Source organism: Lynx rufus, unplaced genomic scaffold, assembly GCF_022079265.1.
Source record: "Lynx rufus isolate CCGP_SWC_20201006 ecotype Redwood Valley unplaced genomic scaffold, mLynRuf1.p SCAF_16, whole genome shotgun sequence".
Lineage (NCBI taxonomy): Eukaryota > Metazoa > Chordata > Mammalia > Carnivora > Felidae > Lynx > Lynx rufus.
Window position 1 is genome coordinate 43611045 of NW_025814830.1, and position 13755 is coordinate 43624799.

The 13755-nt window shown below is 36.9% G+C and overlaps 1 protein-coding gene across 3 annotated transcripts in view; it reads left to right on the forward strand.

The window, feature by feature from the left end:
• The window catches only part of AP1G1 (adaptor related protein complex 1 subunit gamma 1), an 81210-nt gene that overhangs the window by 30456 nt on the left and 36999 nt on the right, over positions 1 to 13755 (forward strand). For all 3 annotated transcript variants that reach the window (XM_047078717.1, XM_047078719.1, XM_047078718.1), the window contains exons 3-4: positions 4727 to 4851; positions 13471 to 13612. In XM_047078717.1, coding sequence (XP_046934673.1) covers positions 4727 to 4851; positions 13471 to 13612 — 267 coding nt within the window. The remainder of the gene's footprint in view (positions 1 to 4726; positions 4852 to 13470; positions 13613 to 13755) is intronic.

Genomic DNA, 13755 nt, shown 5'->3' on the forward strand with positions numbered 1-13755 from the left:
ATATCAATATAAAAAAGCTTCCTCCATTTTTCCAGCTCTTTGGACATACTGATGGTAGTGTATCCAGAATTGTAGTCCATGATGTTTATGAATCATAATTTATTAAGCTGATGCCTTATTAATAGACCTTTATTTCCAGTCTTACTGTTTTTTTAATTTTTTAAGTTAAAAAATTTTTTCTAATGTTTATTTTTGGGAGAGACAGCACGAGTGGGGGAAGGGCAAAAAGAGAGAGAGGGAGAAGGAGACACAGAATCAGAAGCAGGCTCCAGGCTCTGAGCTGTCAGCACAGATCCGGATGCGGGTCTCAAACCCACACTTTGAGATCATGACCTGAGCCTGATGCTCAACTGATTTAGCCACCCAGGCACCCCTTAAATTTTTTATTTTAGGTTGACTCCACACCCATTGTGGGGCTTGAACTCACAACCCTGAGATGAAGAGTCTCATGCTCTACCAACTGAGCCAGCCAGGTGCCCCTCCAGTCTTACTGTTTAAAGTAATACTACAATTGAATAATACCCATTATTTTGCACATGTGTGAATGTAAGTGTGTAAGTTCCTAAATGTGGAATGGTCAAGTCAAATGATATGTGTATTTGTAATGTAGATAGGCTAGAACTTTCTCACTATAGCTTGTGCCAGTTTATGTCCAATCACTAATACCCTCACACTGTTATAACTGTGAAGCTTTGTTAATAAAATAGGTTAAAAAGTAGCATCTCACTATGGTTTCAGTCTGCATGTCTTTTCTTTTTTTTGTTTTTTTTTTTTTAATTTTTTTTTCCACGTTTATTTATTTTTGGGACAGAGAGAGACAGAGCATGAACGGGGGAGGGGCAGAGAGAGAGGGAGACACAGAATCGGAAACAGGCTCCAGGCTCTGAGCCATCAGCCCAGAGCCCGACGCGGGGCTCGAACTCACGGACCGTGAGATCGTGACCTGGCTGAAGTCGGACGCTTAACCGACTGCGCCACCCAGGCGCCCCTGCATGTCTTTTCTAATAACTTCACTGAGGCATATTTTGTATCTCATATAATTCGTCTTTTTCAAGTGTACAGTTCAGTGATTTTTTTAAAAAGTAAGTTTACCTAGTTGGGTTTGCATTTGTTTTATGAGATTGAACTCCATTTCATGTTTGAATTATTTTTGTTTTCTTTGAACTGTCCATATTTTTTGTCCATTTTGTACTGAGTTGTTGGTCTTTTTAAAAATCAATTTGTCTTTTAAAAAATCAATTAGGATTCTGTTATACAGGATTTCATATCTGTGAAATGGGTTGCAAATATTTTTTCCAATTTTGTCTTTTGTCTTTTGACTTTGCTTACAGAGTTTGGTGTAAAAAAGCAAAAGTTATTTTTTATCTCTGTGGTTGTGTGAATATAAAAGTTAAACTCTTTACTGTGGTCTTAAAGCATATGCTAGTTTTGTGAGTTAGCAGTGTTTAGGTGAGATTTTTCAGGTAGCTTTCAGTGAGCAGTAGTTCTGAATTTGAGGTTGTTACCTAAGAGGCAGAAGCATTTAATTGATTTTACTATTTTTCTTCTGTAACTCACATGAGAATTGTGGTTTTAGTGGTTGCTGCTCAAAAATGGATGCCCTTCCCTCATATTTACCCCAAACCCCATTGTACACTCCTCCGTCCTTTTTCTTTTTCAACATCTGAAAACTTAGATACTATTCTTAAAGATGAAACATGGTACTTTCTCAGCACTATTGCTGGCCGCTGATGCCTAAGTGTAGATATGATCAGAGTTAATCCTTCATTGGAGCATGTTTTTATTTTTTTAAAATTTTTTTTTTTCAACGTTTATTTATTTTTGGGACAGAGAGAGACAGAGCATGAATGGGGGAGGGGCAGAGAGAGAGGGGGACACAGAATCGGAAACAGGCTCCAGGCTCTGAGCCATCAGCCCAGAGCCCGACGCGGGGCTCGAACTCACGGACTGCGAGATCGTGACCTGGCTGAAGTCGGACGCTTAACCGACTGCGCCACCCAGGCGCCCCTGGAGCATGTTTTTAAAATGCCATTTCCAGTCTGTAATCTTATATTTCCTCTCAAATTTGCCATCTTCATAAAGTAAATGCTTATTCTTGGTGCAAAGTTACTGTACCAATGGGGAATATTAAAAAGAATTAATTATGTGTTTGTCCCTTTAAATTGTAGTTTTTGTGTTCACTGTTTAATTTTTAGATAAGTTTTAAACAAATGCTGGGGCGCCTGGGTGGCTCAGTCAATTAAGCGTCCTACTTTCAGGTCATGATCAGGTTTGTGAGTTCGAGCCCCGCATTGGGTTCTGTGCTGACAGCTCGGAGCCTGGAGCCTTCTTCGGATTCTGTGTCTCCCTCTGTCTCTGGCCCTTACCCTCTCTCTCTCTGTCTCTCTCTCTCAAAAGTAAGATAAACATTAAAAAAAATTTTTTAAAAATAAACAAGTGTTACAAAAAGCAACAACTGTACTCACTAGTCACTGATGACTTTTACTGTGACTGTTTTAAAACTTGGCCCTAAAAAAATACGAAGTAGTATTAATATATAAGAGTAAAGTCTGTCTTCCTCATTAGTTCATCTTAATACAGAATTTTTAGATAATTTATTTGAAGCATGATTCAATAAGGATGATAAAAATTTTAGTGATACCTGATTATTAGAACTTTTCTTCACTGCTAAAATATTAATTTATAGGATTATTGAATAGGAAGGTTAAAAAAGCCTTCTATTTGAAAAAGTAAGGTGTTCTGATAATACTTTAGCTTCTAATTTTCTCATTCACCTCAGCAGTAACTTTTCTGCTGACATTGTGAAAATGACTTTCGTCTTCTATTTCAGAAATTGTTTTTTTAAATTTAAATTGAGGGGCGCCTGGGTGGCGCAGTGGGTTAAGCTTCCGACTTCAGCCAGGTCACGATCTCGCAGTCCGTGAGTTCGAGCCCCGCGTCAGGCTCTGGGCTGATGGCTCAGAGCCTGGAGCCTGTTTCCGATTCTGTGTCTCCCTCTCTCTCTGCCCCTCTCCCGTTCATGCTCTGTCTCTCTCTGTCCCAAAAATAAATAAACGTTGAACAAATAAATTAAAAAAAAAAATAAAATTTAAATTGAATGCATAGAAGGAAGTGAAGGGTTGTTATATAATCTTTGTCAGTTTCAGAAGGCATTTCAGTTCCCCTTTTGGATCCTGGTTCTTCTTGGAGACTTCTTTCATTTGTTGATGGTGGTATAGCCATTCTGCTAACTTTAGGTGCTTATTCTTTTTTTTTTTTTTTTTAATGTTTATTTTGAGAGAGAGCGGAAGGGGCAGAGAGAGAGAGAGAGAGCAAGCGAGAGGGAGAATCCCAAGCAGGCTCCATGCTGTCAGTGCAGAGCCTAACGTGGAACTCAGTCTCATGAGTTGTCAGATCCTAACTTGAGTCAAAATCAAGAGTTGGATGCCTAACCGACTGAGCCACCCAGGTGCCTCAACTTTAGGTGTTTCTAATGCAGATACACTGAGAGAGCAATTTTTAAATAGCTTGAAACAGTTCTGTGAATTTTTTTCATTACTCAATTTCGCTTTTGAACTTAGAGGCAAATTCAGATGGGGAGTAGTCTCACATGATTTTAGACTGTTGTACGCAGGTCTGCATTTGGGCCCCTTTCCTTGGGATGAAATGATTCTAAATGGGAACATAGTTCACAAAACTCCTCTTGGAGAGCCTAACTTAGGTACACCTTTGGAAACCATTGCTATAGAAGGAATGTTTGGCCTTTTCCATGTTAGTTGATAGTTTGATAAAGTATATCGAAGTAGTTGTGACATTCAAGAAAAGCTAAGTAGAGAGACAAACTGTTTAACTACAAAGACTCTTAAGCTCTGAGGATTTTTAATAGTTATGTAAAGAAGAAATCGCGTAAGACATATTAGGTTAATTCCACTCCAGAGAGTTCCTCTGGGTTTTTTTTCCCCTCTGTATTTTTATTACTCATATCCTAGTAAACTCTCACTTCTCCGTACTACATGGCTCAAGCCCTAAATGTAGCACTTTCCCCATTATATTAAAGTTCGTTGTTCTTTCTTGTTGTATATTCCTGATTTTTTTTAAAGTTTATTTATTTTGAGAGTGCACACATGTACGTTTCTTGGGGACAGCAGAGAGGGAGGGAGGGAGAGAGGGAGAATCCCAAGCAGGCTCCATGCTGTCAGTGCAAAGCTCCATGCTGGGCTCCATTTCATGAACCATGAGGTAGTGGCCTGAGCCAAGATCAACAGTCGGATGCTTAACCCACTGAGCCACCCAGGCACCCCTATTCCTGATATTTAAGGTAGTGTTTGGCAATTTGATGTATTTCCATTTACTGCGTTTTTTGATATTCAAAATGTGAAACAGACCTTAAATATACACATAAGTTGAGTGCTCATTTAGTACAACTTGGGGATTAAATTAGGAATTGGGTTTATTAATATTTTATTGTAATATTTTACTAGTTAGTATTTATTTAAATAGTGGAACTAAGGTAAATTTCACAGATTATTTGGATAGCAAATATCATAGGACCTTGCTGAGATCTATTCTAAAATTTGGTAGCTATTATCAAGATTTCCAAAGATGTTAGTATTTCCCTTTTATTAAGGCAGTTTGGTATCTATTTGTTTTAGCTATCCACTGACTCTGGGTTAAAAACATTGCTTTCCTGATTGTGGTAGCAATTTCTTAATTTCTTTTTCTTTTCTTTTTTTTTTTTAATTTGCAGTTGGAGTGCCTAAAGCTTATTGCCTCTCAAAAATTCACAGACAAACGCATTGGCTATTTAGGGGCAATGCTGCTGTTAGATGAAAGACAAGATGTCCATCTTCTCATGACCAACTGTATCAAGAAGTAAGTCTTACCTTTCCTTCTTTTAAGGACCTCTTTGTGCTTTTAGGTTTTTCTTATAATACCAAGAGCTTCTGTTTATTGATTTTATTTATCATCTAGAATATGTTTGGGGCACCTGGGTGGCTCAGTGAGTTAAGCATCTGTCTCTTGATCTCAGCTTAGGTCTTGATGTCAGGGTCATGAGTTCAAGCTCTGCGTTAGGCTCCATGCTGGGCATGCAGCCTACTTTAAAAAGAAAAAAGTATGTTTGAATTGCTCTTGTAGTTTATATGTAAAGAGGCTAAGCAAAGTTTTAAACCTTCCATAGGGGACAATTAAATGAAGGTGTTGCTGTACATCTTTAGGCATAGGAACACAGTTTAGCAATGAGACAAGAATTTAGGCCTTCATAGAATAGAAAAAGCATTGGTAAATCACAGCTTTCTTATATTTCCAGGACCTTGAATACCATGAGTAATGAAATGTTACATTTATTAAAGAATTACCAGTGTATGTTCTGAGTAAATACTATTTAAAGGTAAAAATAGAGGTCTTGCATGTCAGTGGTCTAATCCAAGATTTCAGTTGCATGAGGTTATACTTAGTCCTGTGAATTTTTGTAAATGTCTTTTTTTCTCTAATGGATGCTTGGCTAGTCCAATTATGTTTGTTCAACTTACAAATTGAAGAATGCTTACTGTTTGGAGGAATTAGAGTACCCAAGCAGGGAATTAGCAGTTTTTCCCAGCATCCTTCTTACAGCAAATATCTGTTAGAACCTTATAAAAGTTCTGAGGGCCTTACTGGCTAACGGTACTTTTTGGTTTGTTTTAGTTTGATTTTGGTGTGTCAATTCATAGTTATTCTCCTTTTGTAGATTGCTTTTTCATTTGCAGTATTTCTTTATTTGATAGAAAGTAGAAGCAGGGGGGTATCGGCGATCAAATTTATAGATACTGAACTCTTACACTTTTCTGTGGTTAGTAATGTCCTGCTTTAAAATTTCTCAGTGAATAATGGAAAATTCCAAAATGAGAATTATGATTTGGTTGTAAATACAGTGTGTATAATGTAAATACATTGAGTCTGTAAACTTAATTTTGGGAGAATCTTGTTTTTTGGCCTTGAAATAAACATTGCTGATGAAAATACCAAGTTGATTCATTTATTCAACAAATATGTATTGTATACCTTTTGCATGCCAGGAGCTGCTATAAACTCTGGGAAGGGAGAATGAAAAAAAAATGGACCGAGATCCTTGGTGTCATAGAGGTTACATTCTACACGAATCTTGCATACATTTTCTCTGGAGAGGTCTCCGAGTTTCTTTAATTTTTGTTCTTGCATGCTCTGTTGTCCTTATTACTTAAGCCTTCAATCACATGCTGATGATTTGGCAGTTCTATTTAGCAGCAGGTTCATATTAAAGAGTTAATGTCAAACTCAAGTATAGGTTTATAGCTTGATAAAAGTTGAAGATTGAGGCACATAGGTAAAGAGGAAACCTTCTTTTAATGAAACCTAGACAAGCTCCAAGTGAATGTGAGAGAGAATTAATTGTTGGGAATTGATCTGGCTGGCACTCAGTCTAAGCTCAAGTTAAAGGACTTTGGATCATTTATTTTTGTTTTTTTAAAACATTCGTTAATGGGTTTTTTTTGTTTTATGTTGGGTTTTTAAAAATTTTGTTTTTTGTTTGTATTATAGGGTATCATAATGTACCAGCAGTTTTTATGTTTAATAATGAATGTTTCCTTCATTGTTCATTGGCATAGAAAAGCTCTAAGACATTAAAGATCTTGGAATCTTTAAAAAATGGGTATGATAGGGGCACCTGGGTGGGTCAGTTGGTTAAACATCATCCGACTCATGATTTTGGTTCAGGTCATGATTTCATGGTTCATGAGATTGAGCCCGCATCATGCTCTGCACTGTTAGAGCAGAGCCTGCTTGGGATTCTCTCTCTCCCTCTCTCCCTGCTCCTTCCCAACTCATGCTCTCTGTCTCTCTAAAAATAAATAAACATTTAAAAAATTGTATATGGTATTTTAAAAGTTTGCAGTACGCAAAGATTCTTTAAAAAAGATTTTTTTTTCAACGTTTATTTATTTTTGGGACAGAGAGAGACAAAGCATGAACGGGGCAGGGGCAGAGAGAGAGGGAGACACAGAATCGGAAACAGGCTCCAGGCTCTGGGCCATCAGCCCAGAGCCTGATGCGGGGCTCGAACTCCTGGACCACGAGATCGTGACCTGGCTGAAGTCGGAAGCTTAACCGACTGCGCCACCCAGGCGCCCCTGCAGTATGCAAAGATTCTTAACCATTGAAAAATGAAAAGTTGCCTAAATGTTTTTGGGAACTGGGAAACTAAATGGTAAAGTCATAGTTAATCCTTAAACATTATTTTACCAGTAATTTTTATCTTAAATACTCAAATTGTTAAAGAGTAGCAAACCTGGCTAATTTATACTTTACTTTCTTTTCCTTTCTTTGTTCAGGGAAGATTAAAACCATTTGTTAGTTCATTTAAAATTACTAGTAATGGTGTTGTTTACAGAGACCCATTTTAGACCTGAAGACACTTTCAGATTGAAAGTAGGGGGATGGAGAACCATCTATCATGCTAGTGGTTGCCAAAAGAAAGCTGGAGTAGCCATACTTACATGAGACAAACAAGATTTTAAAATAAAGACTGTAACAAGATGAAGAAGGGCATTATATCATAATTAAGGGGACTATCCACCAAGGTCTAACAATTGTAAATATTTATGACCCCAGCATGGGAGCAGCCAGATACTTAAATCAGTTAATCACAAACATAAAGAAACTAATTGATAATATTACTAATAGTAGGGGACTTCAACACCCCACTTATAGCAATGGGCAGATCATCTAAGCAGAAAATGAACAAGTAAACAGTGGCTTTGAATGGCACCTGGACTGGATGGATTTAACATATATATTCGGAACATTTCATCCTAAGGCAGTGGAATACACATTCTTCTTGAGTGCACATGGAACATTCTCCAGAATAGATCACATACTGGGATACTTGCTCTTAGCAAGTAGAAAAAGATCGAGATCATACCGTGCCTGTTTTCAGATCACAACGCTATAAAACTCGAAATAAACCACAAGAAAAGATTTGGAAAGACCAGAGATACTTGAAGATTAAAGAACACCCTCCTCAGAATGAATAGGTTAGCCAAGAAATTAAAGAGGAAATTAAAAAGTACAAGAAAGCCAATGAAAATAATAACATGACATCCCCAAACCTCTGGGATACAGCAAAGGAGGTCATAAGAGCAAAGTATATAGCAATCCAGGCCTTCCTAAAGAAGGAAAAAGGTCTCAGATACACAACCTAACGTTACACCTTAAAGAGTTGAAAAAGAACAGCAATTGAAGCCCCAAAATAGCAGAAGATAGGAAATAATAAAGATTAGAGAAGAAATCAATGATACCAAAATTAAAAAACAAACAGTAGAACAGATCAATGAAATCAGGAAAGAATTAACAAAATTGATAAACTCCTAGCCAGAATGAACAAAAAGGAAAAAGGAAAGGACCCAAATAAATAAAATCAAGAATGAAAGAGGACAAATCATAACTAACACTGCAGAAATACAAACAGTAATAAGAGAATATTATGAGCAATTACATGTCAGTAAATTGGGCAATCTAGAAGAAATGGACAAATTTCTAGAAATATATAAACTACCAAAACTGAAACATGAAGAAATAGAAAATTTGGACAGACCCACAACCAGTAAAGAAATTGAATTAGTAATCAAAAATCTCCCAAAAAACAAGACTCCAGGGCTGGATGGCTTTCCAGGGGAATTCTACCAAACATTGAAAGAGTTAACACCTATTCTTTTCAAGCTGTTCCAAACTCATTCTATGAGGCCAGCATTACTTTGATTCCAAAACCAGACAAGACAAAGACCCCACTAAAAAGGAGAACTACAGACCCAATTTCCTTGATGAACATAGATGTAAAAATTCTCAACAAGATACTAGCCAACCGGATCCGACAACACATTAAAAGAATTACCATGATCAGGTGGGATTTATACCTGGGATGTAGGGCTGGTTCAGTATCTACAAATCAATCAGTATGATACATCATGTTAATAAAAGTATAAGAACCACAATCCTCTCAATAGATGCAGAGAAAGCATTTGACAAAATACAGCATCCTTTCTTGATAAAAACCCTCCAGAAAGTAGGGATAGTAGGATCATACCTCAAGATCATAAAAGCCATATATGAAAAAGACCCACTGCTGATACCATCCTCAATGGGGAAAGAATGAGAGCTTTTCCCCTAAGGTCAGGAACACAAACAGGGATGTCCACTCTCACCACTGTTATTCACCATAGTGTTGGAAGTCCTAGCCTCAGCAGTCAGACATCACGAAGAAATAAAAGGCATCCAAATCGGTAAGGAGGAAGTCAAACTCTGTTTGCAGACGATGTGCTACTCTATATGGAAAACCCAAAAGATTCCAAGAAAAAACTACTAGAAGTGATCCATGAATTCAGCAAAGTCGCAGGATATAAAATCAATGCACAGACGGTTGCATTTCTGTATACTAATAATGAAGCAGAAGAAAGAGCAATCAAGGAATTGATCCCATTTACAATTGCACCAAAACCCATAAAATACCTAGGAAGAAACCTAACCTAAGAAATACCTAGGAATAACCTAGGTGAAAAATTTCTGCACTGAAAACTATAGAAAGCTTATGAAAGAAATTGAAGAAGATACATAAAAAGGAAAAATATTCCATGCTTATGGATTAGAAGAACAGATATTGTTAAGATGTCGATACTACCCAACACAATCTATACATTCAATGCAATCCCTCTCAAAATAACACCAGTATTCTTCACAGAGCTAGAGCAAACCATCCTAAAATTTGTACAGAACCAGAAAAGACCCTGAATAGCCAAAGCAATTCTGAAAAAGAAAACCAAAGCTGGAGGCATCACAATTCTGGACTTTAAGCTGTATTACAAAGCTGTAATCATCAAGACAGTTTGATACTGGCACAAAAACAGACACATAGAGCAATGGAACAGAAAAGAGAATCCAGAAATAGACTCACAAACGTATGCCCAACTAATCTTTGACAAAGCGGGAAAGAATATCCAATAAAATAAAGACAGTCTCTTCAAATGGTGCTGGGAAAACTGGACAGCGACATGCAGAAGAATGAACTTGGACCACTTTCTTACACCATACACAAAACTGAACTCAAAATGGATGAAGCACCTAAACGTAAAATAGGAAGCCATCAAAATCCTAGAGGAGGAAGCAGGCAAAAACCTCTGACCTTGGCCGCAGCAGCTTCTTACTCAGCGTGTCTCCGGAGACAAGGGAAACAAAAGCAAAAATAAACTATCAAGACCTCATCAAGATAAAAAGCTTCTGCACAGTGAAGGAAACAATCAGAAAAATTAAAAGGCAACCAAGGGAATGGGAGAAGATATTTGCAAGTGACATATCAGATAAAGGTTTAGTGTCCAAAATCTATAAAGAACTTACCAAACTCAACACCCAAAAAACAAATAATCCAGTGAAGAAATGGACAAAGTGAATGAATAGACACTTTTCCAAAGATATCCAGATGGCTAACAGACACATGAAAAAATGCTTAACATCAGTCATCATTAGGGAAATACCAATCAAAACCACCATGAGATACCACCTCACACCTGTCAGAATGGATAGTGTTAACAACTCAGGGAACAACAGATGTTGGCAAGGATGTGGAGGAAGAGGAACCTTTTTGTACTGCTGGTGGGAATGCAAACTGGTGTAACCATTCTGGAAAACAGTATGGAGGTTCCTCAAAAAATTAAAAATAGAACTACCCTACAACCCAGCAATTGCACTACTAGGTATTTATCCAAAGTAATCAGGTATGCTGTATCGAAGGAGCACCTGCACCCCAATGTTTATAGTAGCGCTATTGACAATAGCCAAAGTATGGAAAGAGCCCAAATTTCCATCAACAGATGAATGGATAAAGAAGATGCGGTATATATACACACAATGGAATATTACTTGGCGGTGAAAAAGAACAAAATCTTGCTATTTGCAATAACATGGATGGAACTAGAGTGTTTTATGCAAAGCAGAATTGTCAGAGACAGACAAATATCATATGACTTCACTCGTATCTGAAATATAAGCTACAAAACAGATGAACATAAGGGAAGCAAAAATAATATAAAAACAGGCAGGGAGACAACATAAGAGATTCTTAAATACAGAGAACAAACAGGGTTGCTGGAAGGGTTGTGGGTGGGGGGAAGGGCTAAACAGGCAAGGGGCATTAAAAAGGAGGACACTTGTTGGAATGAACACTGGGTGTTCTATGTAGGGGATGAATCACTGGATTCTATTCCTGAAATCATTATTGTACTATATGCTAACTAACTTGTGTGTAAATTAAAAAATAAAATCAATCAATAAAATTACCAGTAATGAACTCCTTAAATGTTAACAAAGGTAACGTTTTTTAATGAAAAATAAACTAGTTTGCAAGACAAAAACAAGAAAAATAGCATTGTTTCACATTTCTGTAAATCTTTTTAATTTCTGGCCTAATGGAAGACAGCTAGACGTCGTATTTGCTTCTGCATACAATATCTTGTGTTCTGTTTTGATTGAAGTATATGAAGAAGATCCAGCCTTTCACAGATAATATAGTTAGAAAAAGGAAGCCATCAAATAACCTTTCTAATAACTGGATATTCTTGTTTTGATACTATACCAAAACTCCCTAAGGGTAATTTCTTAAGGATTAGTTACCGTGTGGAATTTGAAACAGTGAGTTTGGTACTTTGTTATATTAAACCCATTGGTCTTTCTTGCACTTTGAATCTTGTATTCATGTATGCGTTTGTAACACCATGCCTCAGTCGTTCGAAAAAATTGCTCTCTCAGTTAAAGTATTGGTAGACTGTGAAGTTCATTGTGGCAGTACAGATTTTCCAAAATTCTGAATCTCACTTCAAGCTTAGATTTTATCATTGGCAACCAACACTGTCAGTTGTTGCTCTTGAAGTGATAGGGTTAGTTGGCTCTTTTTGCAGAAAATGTCTGTCAAATACCCAAATCTTAATAACTATAGTTGTCAGTTATTTTTCAAATAAAAAAAATCATGTACATTTGAAAAGTTCATAGTTTAGTTTACAAGTGCCCAGGTGCTTTTCTCTGAGATTACCACTTCAGTATGCAGTTCTTTTTGCATACTTCCTATTTCATCACATGATAGCAGTGTGTACTCACGTCATGATTTAATAAAACGAGTCTTTTTTTACTGCTTTGTCACAAGCGGGCTTAAGTGAAACAAACTCCCTTCCTCCCTCTGTGTGGCATTGAATACAGTGACTACTAGTCATTGGTGCCACTACTCTGACTTGTAATGTGCCAGTAGTTTTCTCCACCACTGCTTTTGCATCCTTAGTGTATATGTCAATACAGTTGGCAAATAATGAGTTAGTATTGTGAAAATAGTTGGGTGCTCACAGACCCCCTGAGACAGGCTTGGGGGCTTCCAGAGATCTGTTAACCACTGAAATCCTTGAGAACCGCCTTACTAAAGGATAGTAAAATGGTCATAAAGCTGGTTGAAGTAGCATAACTCATATAATAATTCAGTTTCTGAATAGTAAGCATTGATTATAATATACAGATGAGTTACTGATTCAAGTTTTTAATATTTCAGCTTTTCTGAAGGTACACTTCCTGGCTGGTTTGTAAATAGTTTTGTACAGTAATCAATGTCTGCTAGAAACAGGATTTTGTCTATCTGTATCACTAGATACTGGCTTCACTGTAAATATCTAGCTTAGTTTGTTAAAGGTGGCTTAATTTAGCTAATTTTTTTAGTTACTATTTTTTCTTCTGAATACATAAAATAAAAACAAAAGTTAACCTGACATCAAGGTTAATACTATACCATAAGGTTAAAGGTTTCAACGTATTTCTGTTTAAGTCATCTTAAATGCTTTAGTAGTGGGGACTCTTTTCTGATTTTTTAAAAAAGGTTTTGGATTATGTAAATATCCTAGTTTCTTTGGTAGTTAGTGGTAGAGGATATTAAAAATCTTTTAGGGGTGCCTGTGACTCATTTGATTAAGCATCTGACTCGACCTCACCTCAGGTCTTGATCTCAGGGTTGTCAGTTTGAGCCCCACATTGAGGCCCGAGCTGGATGTGGACCCTACTTAAAAAAAAAAAAATGGAGGAAAAAAAAATAAAAATCTTTTAAAGATACAGGTGTGCTTCATGTTTCCGTTTTTGTCAGTTTTCATTTTTAGTGGTTTGCTAAGTTTTCTAAAGTAGTTTGTCTTTGACAGATAACCCGTCAAAGTTCTATTACTTTGGTATTTGGAGACATGGAATTATAAGTATGTAGGAGACACTGTCAATCAGTTTCCTCTATTGGTAGTCTAATAAAGTTAAAGGAAACATTTTTTGCAATAAATAATTCTATTAATTACTTTCCTTATTGTAGTAATTATGAGTCATTCAGAGGCACCTCATTAGATTGTGAACGTGAACCTTCTTTATGGGGAGCACCGGGCAAAGCATGTTCATTTCTACCTCTTTCTTTTGCAGTGATCTTAATCATAGCACGCAGTATGTACAGGGGCTAGCACTTTGTACCCTCGGCTGCATGGGCTCTTCAGAGATGTGCAGAGATCTTGCAGGAGAGGTAGAGAAACTCCTGAAAACCTCCAATTCTTACTTAAGAAAAAAGGTAACTTTAATGAAACCAAATGTCTGCATTTGGATTAGGGAATATTATAGAGATGAGAAGGCAAATTATTTTAGAGAGCTCTGATGATAATCTGTTTCTCTGCAGTCAATGTATTTTAAATGATTATATATGAATCAAGTGTT